Below are 23065 nucleotides of genomic sequence, written 5' to 3'. Positions count from 1 at the left end.
ATGTCTGTTTACATTTTCACTGATTTATATTATGACTTGTTTTATTAAGTATGTATATTACTTATATTTTCTTTGCTTTGTTGCACAGCTGTTTTTGGTTTCTTGATTACTTTAACTACTCTGTGTGCCTTTAAATTGACCCCTGGGGACGAATAAAGTGTTTTTTGAATTGAATTGTCATACACGGTCCACACGTGTCTCCACGTGTGGACTTTCCCAAACTTTATTTAGAAGAAGAAGAAGAAGAATCAGTTTTATTGACAGTACATATATTTTTACATACATACATACAGACCCATCCTCAGTTGAACACACATGCAACACCTGGCAAATTACATGCAGTGGGGGGTTAAGTGCCTTGCTCAAGGGCACATCAGCCGCTTAATCGCTCCACCACACCCAAATGTTTCCGCTTCTCCAACCTCTAGGCCACCCACGGCTGCCCCCAAGTCCGCCAAGTCCGTTTAATTCACATCACTGCGACATTCGCGTTTCTTCGAGACATTTAGTACATGTCTCCATGTCTTCATGTCTCTCTCTCTCTCTCTCTCTCTCTCTCTCTCTCTCTCTCTCTCTCCCCCCCCCCCCTCCTTTGGGAGCATGCGCAGTGAGTACGGAGCTTCATTATTTCCGTGTTGTGTCGCTGTCAGCGGAGTGAGGCGGGTTGTCCGACACGGTAAGTGCTGTTTAAAGGCTCGGTACCGGTACCGGCTGATTGGTTCTCTCCCTCCACTCCCCGGTCTCTCTCAGCGGCTCCGTGATGCGGCTGAAGCCGCTCAGAAAAGCTCGGAGTCCGGCGGGGAGGCCGCGGATCACCGCCGGGTTTCTGTACGTTTTGTTGTTTCCTTATTGAAGCTGTCAGCTCCTATACTTCCGGTCAGACCTTCAGAATAATAGTTTGGATTAATGTTTTAGTAGCTGTAGTTTACTGCACTACTTTTACCTGTGAGCTTCAGTTACTGTTCAAATCATGACCAGAAAATCTAATAAACAAACACATTACGTGAAGTGTTTAAAGTCATTAGAACCCAAACGTTGCCAACGTTAAAGTGATGAACATATGAACGTTGTGCTTATTGGTACAGAGTTTCTCCCTGAACTCTCCTCGAACAAATTTGCGTTTTCATCATTTGCGAAGCTGACTTTGTTTCCCAGGTGGTGCTCTTCTTCTTCTTTTCCTCTCTGTGTTAGCACTTTACTTCCACTTGTGTAGCTCTGATGTGGCTCTGCAGCACCACTCCACAATGTGTCTTCATTTGTATTTAGACGATAATACTCTTTTACTGCAGTGCAGGTGTGAGTGTTATGTATCTTGACGGCAACAAAAAACGCGAGTCTCAGTCTGAATCATTCCTGAGTTTAGGTGGACAGTCTGAGACCAGTTTGTCAATAGATCATACATGACAAACTGTGGCCTGATGCTCAAGAAATCTGAACATGTCAAGAATTTCAGTCATCTAAACCAAACTGACTCTATAGACTGACATTTAATTTGAAGGGACATGTGTGGACTTCCTATCAGTATGTGAGAGTCTGTACTGTTTCCTGTCATGATGAAGATGAGGATGAGTTAGTCTGGTGGGTATTAATGTGTTTATAGTCATGCTGCTGATAACATGTGACTTACATGTGATGTTTTCCTGTGGATACTGAGACAGTTTTCAGTCAGACAGACAGTCTGTCTGTGTGTGTGTGTGTGTGTGTGTGTGTGTGTGTGTGTCTATAAAACTGTGGTGAAAGAAGCACAAAGCTGACAGGATCACTGCAGTCAGACAGTGTCCACATCCTGAAGGACACGCTATCTTCATGTCTTCATGGCTTCACACTGTGTTATTAACCTTTCATAGATGAATTATGAAATCTGTATTTTAGTTACACCTTTTTTTAACATGACTTTGAATTTTAAAGTTAACAATTCCCAATCCAACAGACTGAATTGCACATAATGTGAAGACATAAAACAACTGGATGTGATCACAAAATTTAACGTATCTTAATACTGCTCAACATTTTCTACAGAACCAACAGAAAAATGTTGCACATGATTCAGTCTCAGTCACAAAGTCCGAACTCCATGAAAACTGATGGAGCACGAAAATAAACTTAGAGATGTTCACTGTTGCTCGCATTATGAAAGTAATCTGAACAAAAATTGTTTTGTTACATTCTAATAACATTAGAAAGTTAATGCCATTGAAGTATTTTCAAGAGCATTAATGTTGCAGTGATTGTATGAGCAGTAGTTGTAATACAGCCAGTCGACATGTGATTAATCATAATTTCCTCCCAACAAGAAATAAATACTTGGAAAATGTCACAGTTTGTCAGTCCTCAGTTGTTTCTTCATGTGTCCTGTTTTCACCTGTCAAGGTCTCCTGAAACCCCTGAACTGCTCAGTCTCTGACCTGCTGTTGGTCATCTTAGTTTGAAGAACTTTGTGTTTCACTTACAACAACTGGCCATTGGTTGGCGGTGTATGGCTGAGGCTGTGTAGTGGAAAATCAATTAGTAAATACTGTGATAATCCTGTCAGCTGTGTGGCATCGACACATTTAGTAAAGGGCACCTTACTGTTCCACATACTAATACTAATAATCAATACTGATACAATGTTATCAATGTGTGTGATTCCTCCAGGCTGCCGTAGATCCACCTGATCAGAAAAGAACCAAAGAAGAACATAAGATGAAGAACAAAGTCAGCAGCAGTCAAGGTAACAAACACAAGGCCTTGAACGCTTTTCCAGGACCCATGGAACATTCTCGAAGACCTCTGGGGAACCATCAAGTACCCTGCTCACCAAGTAGCTTCTAGTTGTCCTCCAAGGGTCCTAGAGAAGAGCCTTGAGTGCATCCTTCTACACTAACGTGATTTAGTTCACCAAGCCAGTCTACTAAATGCAAACTATTGTACAAATTCAGGTATTACTGTATGACAGCACTGGACACTACGAAACATTAATATCCCACACCCAAGCAGCTCTGGTGTTACTTGATTGTTGGCATGGGTTACCGTGGTTACACGTCTCCAACGAGTATGGAGGCAGTACTTTCTGAGAGACACATACAGCTGTTAATTCAGAGTATGTTGAACAGTAGTACATGTGTTGAGCATGCAGTGAATCGTGTGATTTCATAAGCAGTTAATGGAGACAGTAAAGTCTCCTCAGTAAAGAACCCAATGGTGTTCAAATCTTCAGTGGTCAAAGAAGAACAGATGGTGGTCCTAGAGGAACTTCTAGAAGTACTTAATGTTTCAGGGTAGCTGATGGGGGCTCAGAGGTCCTGGAGGAGATTCTAGCTAGTTAACAGCCAATCAGAGACCAGGATTCCCTGACCTACACAAAGCCATCAAAACGGGTGTCTGATGAACACAACACTTGATACAAGCTACATGTTAGCAGTTAGCTGCAGTAGTTTACCAGCTCACCCTGTGCTACGTCTTTTTTCAGTAAGTGTGAAGAAACGTTCCTGGTCCTGGCAGCAGTACTTGAATGAACAGAAAGCTGAAGGTGCCCCTCTGTCACTTTTTACACAGGTATGACACACACACACACACACACACACACACACTCTCCTCCTGAGTGCAAGTCGTACTGTGATCATACTGGGAGAACTGGACAGAGCAGACTGGGACTTTCTGTAGGTTCTGACCTCTCGTTGGTTCTTCACAGGATTATTTAAGCAGTCGTTTCACCTGATTGGCTGAAGCAATTAACAGTGAGGTTCAAACAAAAAAATATCCAGAAAAATATTTATTTCACTTATTTTATTTTGTGTTACCTTACTCTATTTTACTTTATTTTTATTTTTATTTTTTATTTTATTTTATTCTTCAATTATATGTTACTGTTATGTTCTATGTATGCATGTATACCAATCACCAAGACAAATTCCTAGTAATGTGAAACCTCTTCACTTACATGGCAATAAAGTCTTTTCTGATTCTGATTCTGATTCTGACAAATAGTATTAAAAGCAGTAAAACACATCCAGTCTGGTTTTATCTAAACAGCTTGCAGTTTACATGCTTCACTTATTGGTTGATTTGTAGAACAAATTTATTTGTCATTCTACAACAGGTTTATACAAAACACACCTTGTAGTACAGTTCAGTGTGTGTTGTCACATGTGTGACGACCCTGACAGGTGCTCTATCTCTGTTCTCTGACCTGTCTGTCTGTCAGTCCCAGTCTTTTCCCACTAGGAGAACTGGCTTTAAAGTGGGGATGAAGCTGGAAGGCATTGACCCACTGCACCCCTCCATGTTCTGTGTGCTGACTGTTGCTGAGGTAACACACACACACACACACACACACACACACACACACACACCCCTGGATGAGGTTGGTCAGTTGACTCTCCTGTCTCACTCTCTCTCTGTTAGGTGATTGGTTATCGGCTCCGTCTCCATATTGATGGGTACTCAGAGTGCTATGACTTCTGGGTAAATGCTGACTCACCAGACATCAGACCAGCAGGATGGTGTAAAGACAACAACCACAAGCTCTACCCACCCAAAGGTAAGTACAGAAGGGCCCGCCCCTTGACAGGTAAGCACTTGACAAAGGTGGCATCACAACCCATCTGTTTTTTCTATTCACAGGTCACAGTGAGACAGATTTTGATTGGCCGCTCTACCTTCAGTCCACCAGTTCTCATGCTGCTCCTCCGACCCTTTTCACCAGTCGCACTGCAGTCAGTATATACCTGTCTGTCTATTGACCTTTAATACTGCAGTCAGCAATATACCTGTCTGTCTGTTGACATGTCGCACTGCAGTCAGTATATAGTCTTTCTCTCTGCCTGTCTGTGTGTCAGAACTGTGCATTCAAGGTGGGGATGAAATTGGAGGCAGTTGACAGGAAGAATCCTGGACTCGTCTGTGTTGCCTCGGTCACCGATGTCATTGATGACCACTTCCTGGTTCACTTTGACAACTGGGATGATACATATGACTACTGGTGAGAGAGACAGGTGACAGAAAGACAGCCAAGAAATAGACAGCTAAGCAATAGACACAAACAGCAGTATATATTAATAGTCATTGTAGTAGTACTACTGTCAGCAGCAGTAGTAGTAGCAGTAGTATCAGCAGCTGTATTAATAGTAGTTTTTTCAGTACTGGTAACAGTATCAATTCCAGCAGCAGTAGTACTATCACTAGTAGTAGTAGTAGTAGTAGTAGTTTCTTTGCAGTAAATAGTGTAATTACAGTGTTTGCCAGCAGACATTTTCATGGTGTTTCAGTGCTTTTGAATCAGACTGAAAGTTCTGCACATGATCAATAGATATTGATTTCTGGGTTTAATATACTGATGCATTGACGGTGGTATTGATCGATCAGGTGTGACAGCAGCAGTCCGTACATCCATCCTGTGGGCTGGTGTGAACAACAGGGGCGACCTCTGACTGCTCCACAGGGTACTTAATCATATACACTCAGTACTTATTCTGTAGTACTCTGAGTACTTTTTGTTAATCAGTACTTTTGTTTTTAAGGTCATCCCAACCCAGAGAACTTCCTGTGGGAGGAATACCTGCAGGAAGTTGGTTCCATCGCTGCTCCCACTTCAGCCTTCACACTGGTGAGAACACAAGGAGGTATAGAAGGAAACAAGTGGGGTGGAGAAGAAAGCGAGGTGCTAGAGAAGGAGAGGAGGTGAAGAAGAAAACGTAGCAGTGAAGGAGAAAGAAAGGAGGGGGAAGAGAAGGACAGGATTATGTAGAGGAGTTTTCACTCAACTTGAAACAGTGCCTGTTAGTTCTCAGGTCCAGTTGCTGATTGACAGGTGTCTTTTACCTCTGTCTGTCCAATCAGAGAGCTGCACATGGTTTCCAGGTGAACCAAAAACTGGAGGCGGTCGACAGGAGGAATCCCATGTTAATCCGCGTTGCCACTGTAACAGATACAGAAGACTACAGGGTGAAGGTGCTGTGTACCTGTCTAGCTACCTGTCTTTGTACCTGTATGATATCATGAAGTAAGTGATAATCTAACCAGGTGTGTATACTTGCAGATTCATTATGACGGCTGGTCACAGCAGTTTGATGTGTGGTGTGACAGTGACCTCTGTGATCTTCATCCTGTCGGCTGGTGTCAACGCACAGGACACCCACTGGAACCACCCCCAGGTCAGACAGACAGACAGGTCAGAGAAAGACAGACAGGTCTGACTGGTCTGACAGTCAGGTCAGAGAGCGCTCATACAGAGACAGATCGATTAGACAGACAAGTTAAGCACAAACAGATCAGAAAGGCCAGAGAGAGAGACGGGTCAGTAGTATTGCTCATTATTTTAACAGTGTATTCCCTGTGTGTGTGAGACAGGTTCCTCCCCCCTCTCCTCCCCCTCTCAGGGTGTGTGTCCCACTCCAGGCTGCAGAGGAGTCGGACACATTAAAGGAGCCAAATACACTGGACACCACAGGTGAATGCTGAATCATGTTGACAGGGTTGAAGAATGAAATGTCAGCTGTGACACCTACATGCTTAATATACAAACAGTAGTCACCGTAAACTTCCGTGTCATTGTACACATGGAGTGGAGGATGAGTTCAGTAGCTGATCAGCTGATACAGCAGACAACCATCCTCAAGACTTGTGTATCTTTTGTCAGATGGCAGCATGGCGAACGGGCTGTGGCTACTGTTATGTTTTAGTGTCCTTTGGGTGCCTGTGAGGTTCTGCTTGGTTTGAATCAGCTGCTGCAGAGCCTTCCTGTCCCAGCCCATGCAAGGGTTTTCTACATGCACCACAAGTTAACCAGCACTCCTGTACCAGGGAGGAGATGACCCTGACAGGTGCACTTTGATGTTGAAGTCATTTGATGTCCTGTCCCAGGAGCCTAAAATTGTTCACCTCCATCTCAGCTCTCTCGTACAAACCGGGTGGGGGGGGGGCTTTACCTCCGTTACTCTAAAATCATCTTTCAGTTTTTTGTTGTTATTGATGTTGAACAGCGGGTCGTTACTGGTGTACTGCTGTGCAAGACTGTCGATTTCTCAAGATATGAGCTCTCATCATGTTCAATGATCATCACCATGATCTGGTTCCCTCTATGTCTGTGATTCAGTGTTGGCCCCAGCATTTTGAAGCCCGAGGTGAAATCTGTTCACCTGGCTGTGCAGCAGCTGTCTTGGACCTCTTAATGAATATGAAAAAAAGACCACCGTCCCTTGTTTCCCAGCTTTGCTCTGGTGTTGGTGCTCTGCAGGAATCTTGCTCATCCTCCTCACATCGATCCCTTTTCCCTTTGGATTCTGCTCATGGTTCAGTGTTGTGCCACAAAGCAGTCTGAATGAAACCAAGAAGTGACTGCAGTCATGGTGCACCTTGTGGACATGAGGGGGCTGAACACCAAGCGCTGGGAGTCTGACAGCCAAGTCAAACTGTCTGCGTTCTGTTTATGACAAAGTCCAGTATCCAGAGTGTGGTTGCTTAAGGCCAGACTACTGAAGCGCCAGTCAGTCAGAGATGTTTCTGTTTGCTCATGTGCTTTTTTATTAAGTTATTAGTTAGTCTCATTTTGCTAAGTTGTGTTTTTGTCTGCTGAATCATGTTTCCCTTTGCTCAGTCATATCTCTCTTTGTGGAGTCCTGCCCCTTTTTGTCAAGTAATGATTCACTTTAGTGAGTCATGTTTCTGTTTGCTGTTTTGTGCATCTGTCTACTGAATCTTGTCTCTTTTAGCTGAGTCATGATTCTCTTTGCTGAGTTATGTTTTACTTCGCTGAATCACGTTTCTGTGTCTTGCTCAGTGCCTTCGGCTGTCCGTACTCAGACATTAATATGCGTAAAGAGGTGGTGCTTCCTGATAGGTTTGGAGGAGAGAGAGTTATCACCCTCGTACCTGTCACCATATATCACCATAGCAACCAGTCAGACAGGTAATCACTGTCACCTTAACTGTTTTCTGCTGTTTTATGCTTGCATTTTAGAGGTTTCAGTTTATTCACCTAGAACAACAATGACATAAATTAAAAATATGAAAAATCAAATATAATATTGGATGAATTATTCATATATAACAATATGTATGTATTTTACTAATACCAGCAGCAGGCAGCAGAGGGCGCTCTGCTTCACACATATTATGACGGATAAAGTTTATTTATTTATTTAAATCCTTGTCTCGTCACCTGTGTGTCTCTGTAACTGTCTCTGTGTTTGTTTTTATCTGTGAATGTAACTGTCTGTCTGTGTTGAACAGAACAAGTGTCCAGGTGAAGACAGAGCCTACAGACAAGACTCTGATGCTTCCGCTGGGGAAGAGAAGACTGACAGACAGGTGAGACAGACAGGCACCTAGACGAACAGGTGAGACTGCAGCTGAAGAAGCACTGCTTTGATTGGCTCGTTGAAGGTTAAAACTCACGGCTGTCATGATCTTTTTCACAGTGACCTCATGAGTCATGAGTCCTCAGAATAGACAACAGGATTGTGTTAAGTGTGTGTGGGTGTGTGTGTTGTGAGTAGGTTATCTGTGGAGCTTATATAAAGCTGGATTATATAACAGACACACACACTGTGACCGAACTAAAAGCAGACATGTTGTTGAATGTTTAAATAAAGTTGTGAACTGACACACGCAGTCATTTGTTTTTACGTTCTTCAGGTTCCACCCATCCAGAGCTGAACGTCGGCTTAGAAAGTGAACAAGAGGTCAAATAATCAGTTTACTTGCTATGAACTGTGGGTAATTCCCTCAAGTCTCCAAAAATGTGGACAGAAATGTGGGAATGTACCTCAGAGTCCATGAATCTGATTGGGTCACACTGCAGAATGTAACGTGATTTCCGATTAAAAGCATTAACACATCAAACATTGCTGAGGTGAAAAAAGTCAGGAACGTGCAGGTAAAAACAACAAGAGGTTTGACGTTCAGGTTATTTAATAATAATCTCTCTTCCTCCTGTCTTCTGACTTCACCTCCAGACTGTCCCAGCCAACCAAATTCCTGCGTGTCAAACGGGAAGAGGAGGAGTTTCACGTCAGAGCCCTCAGTCCAGGTGCAGTAGACCACCAACACCTGAAGAGGTTTCACTCCTGGTTTTCAGGAGCTGACTTTAGACACGTATCCCTGCAAGCATCACATCAGTCAGCAGTGATAGAGGATGTTTACAACTTAATTTGATGTGGTGTTATTACATTACTGAGTCACCCTCACCAATACATTCATCCCCAGTATGTGGTACTAGAACAACAGAGACTACCACTCCAGTCCATCAGCCACAGAGGTTCAAATCTTTTTAGTTGACTTTCCAAAGCAGTTGCTTCTCATAGTCACCACCCAGTCTCTCCTGGGTGTTAATACTTGACCAGTGTTGTACTTCATGAACACTTAGGTTGGGCAGCAGGATGTACTCTGCAACCCCATCTGCGGTTGGCTCATCCAAATAAAAGTCTGGTTCGGTGTTTCTGGATCTGCTGTGTCTCTGGTCGGTGTTGCCATTGGACTGGGACTGATCCAAGCTTCTTCTTCTTCTTCTTCCACCCAGTCAAGCATGATGGTTGGAGTTCCATAGTGTGTGACAATTTGTAGCCAATATGAAGCATTTCCTTCATAGAAGCAGATACTTTTAAGATCCACTCCTGCAAAAACAGCATGGACAGAGTTGTACTGTGTCGCTGTCAGTTGTCCTCAGGTTTAAGGTGTGAGCCAATCACCCCTTGAGAGGCCCAGTTTCCACAGATTGCTGTTAGCTAATGCTAAGTAAACTGTCATTACTGTAATTAAACTGTTTGATGTCAGATGTTCTTCTGGTGTTTTTGTCAGTCCATGACTGGATTGGAGGTGGACCCTGACTGACACCAGAAAACAAAGATGGTGGAACAAGTCTTAAATCCTCCCTGTGAAACTCTCACATGATGTGTTCAGGAGCAGAGCACGCGATTTGTACTTGGGTTAATGGAGTAACGAGTCACTCAGCATCCTCCCTCTATCCTCGCTGTGTTTCCATGGAAACAGCAGGTCGATGAAGTGGCTGTTTCCATGGTAACAGCTGAGTGTGTTGTGCTCTGTGTTTTCTCCTGTGAAGGAGGAGCAAACTCTTTCTGATCGTCGATCAACTGATTGATCACATGACGACACTGTCTCACCTCTCTGTCCAAAGACGGGTCTCCTCCTGTCTTGTTAAATGTGGTTTGTGCTGGTCTTGAACGTTCAGGACATGACACTGGGGTGGGATTACTCATGCATGTCAAAACGTCACGGATCGATGGTTGTTACGTCAAGTGTCGGAAAAACAAAATAAACATTAAAACACTGTTCTTACTTGTTCTTTCTGTTGTTATTGAAGACACAGACATCTTATAGTTCATCCTATTGATTATGTACACAGAATACTTTGAACACACCACTCTGGACTGACTCCTTGTTTTTAATCAATGACTTCATTAATTAGGTGATCGATTTGTAGACTCAACTGTTTGTCCATGAGGGTGTTGTCTCTGACCTGTCTGTCTCTCCAGCAACAGCAGAGACCAGTCTGCAGGCCGCCCTCCACCAGTCTGTCTTCCTGTCGGCCATGTCGGCGCAGCCTGGCCGTGACCTGTCGCTCTGCTGGGAGCAACACCGCAAACTGCTGCCGGGCATCGCTGGAGTCCATGCCGACACAGTTCAACAGTGGAGCGTCCAGCAGGTCAGTACGATGGGTCAGAGAGAGAGGGACTGGGTAGTAAAAGAGAAGGAGTGAGAGACCTGTCCCACTCACCTGTCTCTCTCTCTCTCTCTTTCTCGCTGTCTCTCTTGCTGTCTCTCTGCAGGTGTCTGATTTCATCGAGTCTCTTCCCGGCTGTGAGGAACAGGCCAAGCAGTTCAGAGACGAGGTGAGATGACCAGTTAGCTGCTGTGGACTCAAGTGCATCACATCGAACCTGCCATAATCTAATTGGTTCTCGCTTTTGTCTGTCTAGCAAATTGATGGACGGGCCTTCCTCCTACTCACCCAACGGGACATCGTGAGGATCATGTCAATCAAACTTGGCCCTGCCCTCAAAATTTACAACTCCATCCTGATGTTCAAACATGCCAAGGACAGGAGCCAATCACAAGCTCCGGACAGGAACCAATCAGACACTCAGGACAGGAGCCAATCACCTGCTCCGGATGGTAATCAATCTGACATACAGGATAAGAAGCAGTCATATGCCGAGGACAGGAGTCAATCACATACAGAGGATACCAACACTTGACACCTACAAGTCAATCAGTGACGCCTCAATGCCAACAAGCCATATTCCATCCAATTATCAGTCAGATTCTCAGGTGTTTTTTTTTCAGCAGCTTGGTGTCAGTCATGTGACAGGATGTTGGATATTTATCACAGCAAAGGAAACAAGAAGAGAGAAGGCAAAGTCTGCACACCATTCAAAAGGCATCTACTCAGATCAGGTGGCGAATTCACCTTGCCCAACCACTTGGTGTACCACCAGGGGTCTTATGAGGTGGATGATGATTAAAAATCTTCGACATTCACCAAAACAGTCCTAAATCACTTTTCAACCAGTCTTCTGTCTGACACACACAGGACCAGTGTGCGAAGGATTCTGGAAGGTTGAGTCCTGAAGGACACACTTGCTGTGATGATGCATTGAGACTGACCAGGTGGTCCAGGTGAGAGCCAGGATCACCTGAAATGGGAAATTTTCCTGTGATCCAAAAACAAAAACACAACATCTTATGGTCTTGATAAAGTTTAACTGAATTTTCCACAAAGTTTTTCTAAAATCTTTTGAATAATAACATGGCTGGTGCCAGCCGATTGGCTGAGACGTTCAAGAATAACTTTGGTATTTTTCAACCTGGACCCTGTTTTTTCAAGTGTTTTTGAAATCAATCACAGACCCACAAAAACACGGGAGTCTCCGCTCCTTGGTTATTAACAGGTGTTTACACTTTGAATTCTCATGAATGACTGAAAAGGTGATTATAATGTAGTCGTAACTGTCAGTAAAAACTAATTATTCAGAATTATTCTGTGATAAAGTTTCAGAATAAAAATGAAAGTTTCAAACTGACCAAAATTCCTTTTAGAATTAAATTCTGCTAACTGTCCATGGATCCACAATGACAAGAAGATGCTCTGCTCTGTTCTGGTCTTGTAATGAATGTAAGGGCTCATGAATAAACACCACCCAGGACTGAAACGGGAAACAGCTGATGATGTCACACTGTGGCTCCGTCTCCACTGTAATGATGTCATTTCTGCCTCAGGATCTAACTTTGTTCTTTTTGGTGAAGGTTCGTCACTTCCCGAATCTCCTCCTCTGTTGTGATTGTTCTATTTTTACAGGGGGAAAAAAAAGTTGTCAACAATAGCTTTAAAATGATCTTAAATAATTCTCCTTTCTTTAATTGCAGAGTTTATATTTATAATTTGATTCTCTATAGTGTTAAGAAGAGTATCTATTGTTATCTACTGTCTCTCTATAGATTTCTATTTGATAGTTTATATAAATGTATGTATATATTTGCATTTCTGTGCAGTCTGACCTCACTCTGACTCCTCCCCCAGTGATGTCACTACTGTGATGTCACAGGATGCACTCTGCTCCCTCAGGTCCAGCTTGTTTTAATGTTTCCAACAATCTGCTAATGTTTTTTTCTTTATTTTTGTTTTTTTTGCTGTCAGTGTTTGATGAGATTAATAAAATTTCTGATCTGATCTGAATTCTGCTCTTTCATTTGTTTGTTGTCTCTCTTAAGACAGGCATATCACCTGGAAATAATGAGACACACAGATTATAGTCAGCTGATCAGTCTAAATATCGTGTTTTTTCCCAGCAGACTTTCAGTTCTCAGTAAAGAAGACATTGTTTTTGACAGTGTGTCCTCCATCTCATTTAGCCAGAATTCACAGCAGATGAGCGACTGAGCGTGATGGATATGAGTACACATCTGATGCAGCACACATGGAGTCTCAGCAGGGACAAATTTCCTCAGAGACGAATTAGTCAGATGCTGCAGAGCTGCTCTGCCTGCATCTCCTAGCAACACCGACATCCCAGAATCAGCATCAGCCCCTACTCAGACTCGGAGGGAGGAGCAGATCCAGGATCAGAGGACAGACCTGAGAGTCTGAATCAGTGCAAGTGACAGACACAGTCAGGTGGACATTTGGAGACTTAGAGAGAGAGACAGGCTGAAGATGCATGGAGCGATGAGGAAGCTCTAACCTTCCTCACATAAATACAAGAAACTAACAGAAATATCTGTTTTAATCACAATATCTGTTATGTTCTCCATCGTCTGACTTTTGACTGGAGTTCCTTTAATGACAAAGTCGTCTCGTTGCAGCATCCTCTTCTTCTCTGGTGGTTTAATGACACTGACTGGAGAAATGGCTCCGCCTGCTGTTCATCTTCACCCAAAAGCAGAAGGAACTGTTCAGTCAGCTTTCATGGACATTCAGTTTGAATGTGAATACAGACAGGTAGGCAGACAGACAGGTATTGGGAGCCAGACAGTCTGAAATAGTCTGGTCAGTGAGACAGACACATTTAGACAAACGACAATGATAGACAGGCAAGTAAAGAAGACAGCTGGTGATCCAGTCAGATAAATGGACAGACAGGTTTAGACAGACAGACAGATACTGTGTGCTGTTGTCAGTGGGAGGAACCCGTCTGTCCCTCTCTGTGTCTGTTGGAGGAGGAGGTCCGTTTTCACTCAGCATCACTGCAGAACAACCAGAGGGACGGGGGAGGGGGAGCAGAGGGAGAAGGCAGGAGGAGACGAGAGGAGGATGGATTTAAAGGGGAGGAAGAGAAACATTGGAGCAGCAGGAGGAAGATGATGAAGACGAGGAGAAAAGGAGAGAAACATGAAGCGACAGGAGCTCCAACAGTGAGATCAAACACTGTGTTCTGTTTTATTGCGCTCTGTTGGTTGTCTGTGTGTGTGTGAGTGTGTTATTGTATTGATCAGTGACGATCAGCATCAGTCAATAATCTGCACACCAACACCAATCAATTCTTGTCAATACTGACCGATGCAGATCCACACTGATACATACTGATCAACACAGATCAATACTGTTGTGTTCTGTTATGACTTCAGTTCATTCAGACTCTCTATGTTTGTGTGTTGTTGGAAATTGATCAGTATCAATCAGTATTGATCAGTTTGGTGATATAGATTAACCCCGAACAACATGAATTGGTTTTTAGCATCACTGATCAGTACTGACTACAAGTAAGTGACCACTGCACTGACTGGAATGGAGAGTATTGGTTAGTATCCGTATGTATTGATCAGTCAGTATAGATCAGAATTTGTCAGTATGTGTCTAAACTGATCAGTATTGATAGTTGTAGGAGGTGGAGGAGGCACAGATGTGAGTCAGGCTCTCCTGTGGAGGAGCTACTGTGCATGCTGGGAGATGTTGTGTCATGTTTCACTCACGGCGCTCAGGTCACTTTAATAATCACAGAGGGTGAGGTTTTAGTGTAGTCAGCTCACACACACACACACACACTGAGCTAGCAGTATCCTCGTTCATTCAACACACGGTCAGACTGAACTCCACAGTCAGAAAATAAACTGAGCAGAACAGACAGTCCATCCATCCATTTTCTATACCTCTTATCCATCAGGGTTGCGGGGGAGCTGGAGCCTATCCCAGCTGACTTTGGGCGAGAGGCGGGGTTCACCCTGGACTGGTCACCAGTCAATCGCAGGGCCAACACACAAAGACAGACAACCATACACACACCTCAGGACAATGTAGCTAATTAAGCTGATGTGCATGTTTTGGGATTGTGGGAGAAAACCCATGCAGGCACAGGGAGAACATGCAAACAGAAGAGTCCAGACTGGGATTCGAACCAGGAACCCTCTTGCTATGAAGTGACAGTGCTAACCACTGCACCACCGTGCTGCCCAGAGCAGACAGTCATGTTTGTAAAATGATCTGACATGTGTTTAAAGTTTTGGTTCTTTAACAAACATGATTAATAGATTTGTTGTTTATTCATTGTAATGAACAAATATATATATGCAGACTCCAAACACTCTAGCACCACAGACAGTTTGTCATTTTGTGTCTCTTTGAGGTTATTTTGAGTCTCAGTTAGTGAATGTGTACTAACAGATAATATTGATGTGTCAGTGTCTAATCATCCAGTAGAAAGTGAAAGCTAAAGTTCATGTTATTGAATATTTACTTTTTACACAGAAAAAAAAAATGATTATCACAAGACGGCCTGCCTGTCTTTGATCAACTACAGGACTCTGACTCCCACAATGCACCACAGAGTGACACAGGAAATCATTCCTGCCTGTCGCCATCAAACTGTTAAACTCTGCACTGTGACAGACACACATACTTTTATATAAACAATGTTTATATGTACACATGTAAATACCTGTATTTTTAGATTTATACTTATCTGGTTTTTGTTTATCCTATTTTTATATCTTTCACTTTTCTTTCTTGGTCGGGAAAACTGCAAGTGCAGTGTCCGTACGAAAAAGAATTTCCCTTCGGAGATAAATAAAGGAATTCTGATTCTGATTCTGATGATTCTGATTCTGTCTCTCTGTCTTACAGGAAGTTGGTGACTGAGTCCAGGTGAGGTGGTGGTGGGCAGAGCTTAGCTTGCTGAACCACTGTCTGATTGGTGGGCGGTGATGATTGCGACCGGTGGCCTCCTGCGGATCAATGCACGGCGACAGGACTCACTGAGGTCCAAAACACACAAAGCACACACTCATAAGAGGAAGAACAAGAAAAAGAGGTAACCCACAAACAATGTCCGAGTTTCAGGGATGATGTAACCTTTCAGTGCATAATGATGTCACTGCCTGCCCCCTCAGGAGGAGCGAGGTTGTGGTGGTAAAGGGGAAGCTGAAGCTGATTTCCGCCTCAGGTCTTGTGGCTGCACTCGGCATCCTGGTCCTGCTGGTGGGCATGGTCATGGCAGCTCTGGGCTACTGGCCTCGAGATGGACTTTTTTTTACCTCTCAGTCACAGGAGGGCACCACCATGGCTTCAGTGTCCTCTAGCAGCTCCACCCTTACTCCGACTGACACTCAGGTGAGAAATGTGGGGAAATGTCAGTAGAACATGTGAGTGTTGGAACGTCACAGGGGCAGAAGAAAATGTAGGGGGCCACTACAAGAAAAACAGAAGGGGTGGTAGAACTTGTCCTGAAGCAGCAGAACATGTCGGGGGTGGTAGAATGTCTCAGGGGCAGGAGAAAATATCAGTGGACAGTAAAACATGTAATGAGGAATGAGCACATGTTATGGGGAAGGAGAAAATGTCTGGCAGTAAAACATGTCAGGTGGGGGAAAAACATTTCAGGGGGCAGTAGAACGTAGGCCAGTATGAAGAGTAGAAATGATTAGAAGGACCAAAAACATTTTCAGTCATTATTGGAATATATGAGTATTATTTCAGACAAGAAAAACTGTAATAGGAAACAACAGTAGATCTAAAAATCAAATTAAAAAAAGTTTGATTGATTGATTGAAAACTGTGACCACTAGTGTAGTTTTCAGATGAAACTCTGCTGTTTTGCACATTTCTCTGACTGCATCCAGGGAGGAGAGATGAGGAAAGACCTTAAAGGAAATACAGGAGTTGACACAGTGGGAGGTGAAGAAAATGGAGAAGGAGATGAAGAAGATGGAGGGGGCCATGATGCTTTTAACCAGACACAAATCATTAACGGGACAACTCAACAGCTTCCACAAGGTTTTCTCGAGGATTTTCTGGAAAGGTAAATAAAGTTTCTTTCCTCAGTCCACTGCTGCAATAACCTTATCCAGTCTTATATGTGGATTTCTTTTTATATGTAATATTTGCTTTGATTGTCTAATCTCACTTTTATATGACATGTCGTAGGATGTCTACACCAAAAACAAGACCCAACATTTGTATCATCACCCTGTACTTATTTATATGTTCCTTAAAAATTTGATAAAAACTTAATGATTAAAAAAATAACAATAATAATCTTATCTAGAAGTGACAGTAAACTCAGCCTGGCTCCTTTTGGGGGGAGGGGGTTCTATAGACATATTAAAGGTTCTAGTTGGCATTTAGGAGATTTGAGTGGTTCTATAGGTGATTTTGTACTTGCAGTAATTAAGGGGATTCTAAATATCCTATAAGAGGTTGAAGTGGTTGATTATTAGTTGCTTGGAATGGTTCTTTAGTTGGTTCTAGTGATACTATAGTGATACTATACTCAGGGGGTCCAGTGCTCCTTTTCAAGTTTCTAATGGTCATTTAGAAGGCTGTAGTGGTCTTTTAGAGTGTTTCAATAGTTTTCTAGGAGGTTCAGTGGTCGTTTGGACATTCTAATGGTCACTAGTTCAGAATGCAGCAGCCAGGCTTCTCACTGGTTTTAACAGACAACATCACATTACCCCTATCCTAGCCTCCCTTCAATGGCTACCAGTCCTTTTTAGCATTGATTTTAAGATTTTACTGATCACTTTTAAAGCACGCCTGGGTCTGGTTCCAAGTTATATAACAGAGTTGACCCCCTATGAGCCAACCCGAAGCCTGAAATCCTCGGGTGGGGACCTTCAGGTCATTCCAAAGTTGAGATTAAAGACTAAAGGTGACTAAAGGGCTTTTGCTGTCAGACCTCCTCAACTTTGGAACAAGCTTTGGATAAAGCTTGCAAGGTCAGTGACTTCTTTTAAATCACTTCTCAAAACATGCTTTTATAGACTGGCATTTAGCTATTTATTTTGTTCATTACCTTCTATTCAGTGTATACTTTGTTTTGTTTTGTTTTTAACACCGTGGAGTCGACAGACGCGCCGGCGCGTCCTTATCACAAGACCAATTTAAGACGACGTAGCTGCAAGACGCAGCCTCGCTGAATCTCCGTTTTAATTTGTGTCAAAAGTGGGCACTTCAAACTATATACAAGTTTTTTAAATTTTCTTAATATGTCAAGTAAAAACCGAGTTATGATAAAAATTATACGCAATGTTTTTTTCCTGAACATTGCCATCACGTTTGGTGCGCGTTTGGGGCGCGCATTTTATGCAAGAAGACGCAGTAAACACCGGCGCATTGAGCGCACTTCAATCAGCGCACGTCAGCGCATTTTTCCCACTCGGATTTTATAGTTTTTGTGCGATTTTAGGTCCAGTGTGTTAATACAGTATGTCAAAATGAAAAAAATAACAGTAAATCACACTTGTGAGGTTGTGCTGAACAAAAATGATACCAAAATGGCAAGGTAAAAAAAATTCTAAGTTGAAATATAAAATTAGAATCAAAAATAGTCAAAAACTGACAATTATACCAGACTCCAGAGGGTTAATGATTGTTAAGCACTTTGGAAACCTGGTTTTTGAAGGGTGCTACATTAATAAAGTTATTATTATTATTATAAAGTTATTTAGGACACTCTAGTGGTCCCTTAGGGTCTTGTAGAAATTGAATTTGTTCATGTAGATTCTTATGGTGATTGAAAATCCATGTAGAAGCTTGTTGTGGTTATTGGAGACATCCTACTAGTCCTTTAGAAGCCTCTAGTATTCTATTGGGTAGTTGTAAAGGTTCTTTAAGTGGTTCTTGTGGTATGGAGATTCCAGTAATTGTTTTGGATGTCCAGTGGTTCTTTAGGAGGTGCTAGTTCTTAGAGTTTGTAGTGCTATGTTAGGAAGTTACAGTGATTTCTTCAGAGGTTCTAATGGTTGTTAAGGAGACATTAGTGGTCCCTTTGAGGCCTCTAGGGTTACTTTAGGCATTCTGGATAGAGAGATAGATCATTACTTTATTGATCCTGAGGGAAATTCAATCATCCAGTTGCACATTACAGAAGTGTAGGTTAGTGTCACAAATGTCATCGTAGCTGACGAAAAAAGAACTGAACCCCGATGCAGAATCAAAAAGCTGAGTGATGCGAGGCAGAGGTCCAAATACAGTCTTTTATTAAACAAAGGCTCACACTCACTGTGGCATGGGATCATGAAAAAGCTGTGGCATGTTCTCCTGGCTAAACATAGGCTTTGCATGGCATGGCAAAACGGGACATGGATCTCCTGGCATAGACTCAACAACAACAAACAACACTCTGACAAAGGTGACTGGGAAGACAAGGACTAAATAGACGAGACAATGAGACACAGGTGAAACACATTAGGAGGGAGAAAGCAATCAGGAAAACCAAAAGCAAAGCTACATGAAAACAGGACACACAGGGGAAGTTTCACCTTCAAAATAAAGCAGGACCTGACAAAAACCTTGAACCTAATACATGGAAACACAAGACACACATGGAACATGACACAAGGACTCAAAAACCAAAAGACAGAGAACCATGACATGACAGAAACCTTGAACATAAAACATGAAAACACATGAGAAGACAAACATGAAACATGGCACGTGGAAAAATCAAAAAACAGAACCAGGACATGACAGTTAGTCAAAAAGTAAGCAAACAACCAACCAAACAAGGCCTAACTCTTAGTAGGAAAAATAGACTAAAAGTATACTAAATAAAATGCTTATGTATGCTACATAAAATACAATAGAGTGCAGAGAAAGCAGGTTGACCAGATTGACTGTGTGTTCTAGTGGTCCTTTAAGAGCTTGTAGTGGTTCTTTAGAGGATTCAGTTGTCAATTAAAAGTTTATAGTGGCCATTCTGGGATTTTAACGGTCCTTTAGGAGTTGCAGTACTTTAATGGATTTCAGTGGTCAGGTGGAAGGTTCTGGTGTCCTATAGGAGGTGTGACGCTCCTTAAATAAGTTGTACTAAATGGGTTATGGTGATCCTTTTTGGTGGTTCAGCTGGTCATTTTAATGCTACTGCACATCTTTTCAGAGGTTCCAAATGTGTTTCAGGAGGTTTCAGTGATCCTTTATTGGGTCTTTTGTGAGGAAAACATCCAGCAGCTAAAGAGGAGGATATCAGGAGCTGGTAGAGTCTAAAAACAAAATCTAAAAGAGATTATTGGACTCATCAGGTTGACACAAACACATTCCCAGTTGATTAATGATTTTGCTTTCTAGCTGCTGGATTTGTAAATAAGAAACAGTCTGCTGTTATGTGGTTGGTATTAACTGTCTCCCAGGGTTCTCTACTCTGATTGGCTGTGTCAAATGTCTCTTCAGATATCTGTACTCCGATAGGCTGAAGGTCTTCGGTCCTCTCATCATGGGTATTGGGATTTTCCTATTCATATGTGCAAATGCTGTTCTGCATGAGAACCGCGACAAGAAGACCAAAGTCATCAACTTGCGGGATATTTACTCCACTGTCATCGACCTTCACAGCCTCCGTAAACCCAACACCTCCTCCGCCTGCTGCTCCTCAGCCAATCCCCTCAACGGCATTGTTAACTACGTCCAATCAATGAGCCTGGAGTCAAAACCTAGGGTATACCCTGCCTCTCTGATGAATAGGAGGCAGGCAGAGGGAGAAGGAGAGGGAGGTGGTGGAGTTTCGTCTAGACAACCATTGTCTGCTGATAGTAGAGGTGGAGGTGAATTAGGAGGAGGTGGAGGAGGTGAGGGCAGTGATGAAGAAGGAGGAGACAGAGTGTTCAGTATCTACCAGGAGCAGCCAGATAATCCTCCTACCCCCTCCTCCCACAGGCTCTCCCTACCCCTCAGCCTAAATCCCTCGATTTGCTGGACCTCCCAGCAGAAGGAGGCACTCAGCGCCTTCACCTTACCTCTGTGCCGCCCGCGGCCCCAGAGGAACTCAGCTCGGGTTGGAACAGGCTGGATCACAGGAGGAGAGGAGGAACATAGGATAGAGATGGGAGGTCACCGACAGGAGGAAAAGAGGGAGGAGGAGAGTTATGCATGTCCACCACCTCCTCTGTGCTCCTCCAGCCCCACCCAACTCCGAGCCTTCCAGGTTTCTTGCAGCTCCTCGATTCTTCACAGGGAAGCACCAGGAGGCTCCCAGACCTTCCTTCTCATGTCCTCCTCCTCCCTTGCCCCCTCCCATCTATCGCTGTCCTCCCTGTCTCACCTCCTGTCCTCTTCCTCATCCATGCCACTTCCCCCATGCAGGAGGCAGAGCCTACCAGCAAGCAGCATTATGACAGGTTACAGTAAACTGATGCATGAAGAGGAGGAATCATTTGAGTTGACTGACACCACATCATCACATCATGTGATATCACAGTGCATGGAAGTAACATCACACAGGAAGTATTCCAACAGAGAGAAGCTGAGGATGATCTCACAGGCAGATTCTGGTCTGAGACGGGAGCAAGAGGAGGAGACTGAGGAGATGGTACACCCAATCAGGAGATGACTTAGTAAATGACAGCACAGCTCTGAAGTCATGTGACTTCTTAGTGACATCAGTGCACATCATAAAAAAGGAAGAACCTGTTGGTTCTGAAAGTCACAAATAACTGAAAACAAAAAGTTAAATGTTCACAGGATTAATTTCCATTCAAACTGTGAATTGTTCTGATTAAAGCATCTCTGCTGCAGGATGATTAAAGGAACTTGTCGGCTTTGAGGTCGAACTCTTTGTAGCAATAAGGAGTCTTCCAGATAAATGAATGACAGCACAACAGTAAATGAACTGATCAACTTTGTTTAATTTCCAGTAATTACTGTGCTAACTGACTGCCTGCTTATAAAAAATATGGAAATGTTTTTGTATTAAATCATCATGTGTTGCTGTGTCCTACAAGTAATGTTTCATGTGTTCATATTGAGGTTCCCACAATGTGAGATTCTTATCCGCTGAGAAAACTCTTTTTTGGAGGTATGACAAGAGTTCGGGACTCACTATTTTGAAATTTATCTGCACAGTAGGAGAAAATATCCAGAGCGGCTCTGTGTAATGCTGCTTTGAACACATATTTCCTCCAGTTTATTTTTGTCTGTCTTTTAATCACTACTAGCACAATGTAAAGCATGTGGCATATAAAATAGTATCATCTGCATAAAATTATACATCACAGTTTGGAGGAACAATGATAATACTGTATAATTTATGCATATGGTGAATAAAAGAGGACCAAGATTAGAACCTTGTGGGACACCTTTTACTACCCTGCAGATAATTTGATTTGGAACCACTGGAAACTCCTCCCTGAGTTTTTACCAGTTTAAATCAAATTAAATTTAATCTCCACAATGGACTGTTCATTTAGTAAAGGATATTTTTTCCAGTTAAGTATTATAATCAACTAAATGAAGTGCTAGATAGATCTATAAAAAGTACAGCAGTGCTAATGATTGTCCTGGGCATTATTATCTTCTCAAGGTGTGAGCCTGAAGGGGCTCATGTTGCATTTATTCAGTGGACCCATTAAACTAGTAATGTTTAATTTTGTGAAACTTTTCTCACATTTATAACTTTGTCTGGACCTCCTGTGGTTGCTATGATTTACAGTTTTTGAAAAGGTTATGTAACTTACTGCTCTCATTTATACTGACTGCCAACTCTTCACTGCTCTTAACCTGATGAAAGAATTAAACGTCAATAACTTCTGCTTCATTTTGCCCCCAGACCCACATCCTATGTCTCCCAGCCCATCAAATACTTATTAGTTGTTATTCAGATCTTCATATTGTGCTTTTAGCTTAAAATAATCAATTTCCAGATAACCATATTCTTATTTTCTGCAAAAATGAATAAATAAAACTCTTGTGACTAAATTCATCACAAAAGTCAGTCAATAATCAGTAGTAGTCAGTTTGTTTTAATTTAGAGGAAATATTCCAGAAAAACAGTAGCTGTTAAAGGGTTAAATTAATAAATTATTATTTCTTTGAGTTTATCATGTATACATTCAAATGTATAAACTGTCCCCTAAATGCTTAACAGTTTAGTTTAAACATGTTGGCCATGATTTCCATCAGCATGTAACTTTTAACACTAAATATGAAGATAATCTGACATTTTAAACTGGGTTGTTGTTGCTGATGAAACAAGCAGTTTGTGCACTTTCACTTCTAGTTCTTTATTTTCCTTGTAGCAACACCATGTCTTCCTCTAAAAATAAAATAAAATAACACAAAATGAAATAAAATAAAATAACCTGCTTCGACTAAACAGCACAACATCCAACCAGGTGATGGCTTTTCCCTGAAGGTTCAGTGGCTGGT

General features: G+C 42.5%; 2 protein-coding genes across 4 annotated transcripts; both read left to right on the top strand.

Moving 5' to 3' along the window:
• The first annotated feature begins 572 nt into the window (after positions 1–572).
• Positions 573–12667, top strand: LOC124049672 (lethal(3)malignant brain tumor-like protein 4). Of its 3 annotated transcripts, XM_046371583.1 has the most exons (19): positions 573–676; positions 2638–2713; positions 3452–3537; positions 4187–4291; positions 4387–4522; positions 4606–4697; positions 4821–4963; positions 5347–5423; positions 5502–5587; positions 5821–5931; positions 6020–6134; positions 6331–6430; positions 7760–7888; positions 8212–8289; positions 8937–9010; positions 10473–10642; positions 10767–10829; positions 10917–11204; positions 11287–12667. In XM_046371583.1, exons 2-18 carry the CDS (start codon positions 2686–2688, stop codon positions 11193–11195), a joined length of 1872 nt encoding a protein of 623 aa, XP_046227539.1. In that variant the 5' UTR covers positions 573–676; positions 2638–2685; the 3' UTR covers positions 11196–11204; positions 11287–12667. The 3 variants fall into 3 exon arrangements, with proteins under 3 accessions (XP_046227539.1, XP_046227540.1, XP_046227538.1); XM_046371584.1 differs by having other exon boundaries at positions 10479–10642; positions 10917–12667; XM_046371582.1 differs by having other exon boundaries at positions 10917–12667.
• Positions 12668–13719: 1052 nt separating this feature from the next.
• tmem200ca (transmembrane protein 200C, genome duplicate a) lies at positions 13720–22072 on the top strand. The gene is made up of 5 exons (XM_046371142.1): positions 13720–13848; positions 15554–15740; positions 15820–16039; positions 16549–16727; positions 20096–22072. Exons 2-5 carry the CDS (start codon positions 15634–15636, stop codon positions 21249–21251), a joined length of 1662 nt encoding a protein of 553 aa, XP_046227098.1. The 5' UTR covers positions 13720–13848; positions 15554–15633; the 3' UTR covers positions 21252–22072.
• The last annotated feature ends 993 nt before the right edge of the window (positions 22073–23065 follow it).

The sequence above is a fragment of the Scatophagus argus genome, chromosome 18, assembly GCF_020382885.2.
Source record: "Scatophagus argus isolate fScaArg1 chromosome 18, fScaArg1.pri, whole genome shotgun sequence".
In the NCBI taxonomy this organism is placed as follows: domain Eukaryota; kingdom Metazoa; phylum Chordata; class Actinopteri; family Scatophagidae; genus Scatophagus; species Scatophagus argus.
The sequence above is the reverse complement of the archived record's forward strand: the minus strand, read 5'-3'. Positions and strand labels throughout refer to the sequence as shown.

Bases quoted from the DNA above. Each gene is read 5' to 3' on its own strand.
- LOC124049672 (XM_046371583.1), top strand. From the start codon at position 2,686: ATGAAGAACAAAGTCAGCAGCAGTCAAG. The intron at 2,714-3,451 runs GTAACAAACACA...GTCTTTTTTCAG, and splicing joins CAAAGTCAGCAGCAGTCAAG to TAAGTGTGAAGAAACGTTCC. The intron at 8,290-8,936 runs GTGAGACAGACA...CTTCACCTCCAG, and splicing joins AAGAGAAGACTGACAGACAG to ACTGTCCCAGCCAACCAAAT.
- tmem200ca (XM_046371142.1), top strand. From the start codon at position 15,634: ATGATTGCGACCGGTGGCCTCCTGCGGATCAATGCACGGCGACAGGAC. The intron at 16,040-16,548 runs GTGAGAAATGTG...GACTGCATCCAG, and splicing joins TTACTCCGACTGACACTCAG to GGAGGAGAGATGAGGAAAGA. The intron at 16,728-20,095 runs GTAAATAAAGTT...ATGTCTCTTCAG, and splicing joins CTCGAGGATTTTCTGGAAAG to ATATCTGTACTCCGATAGGC.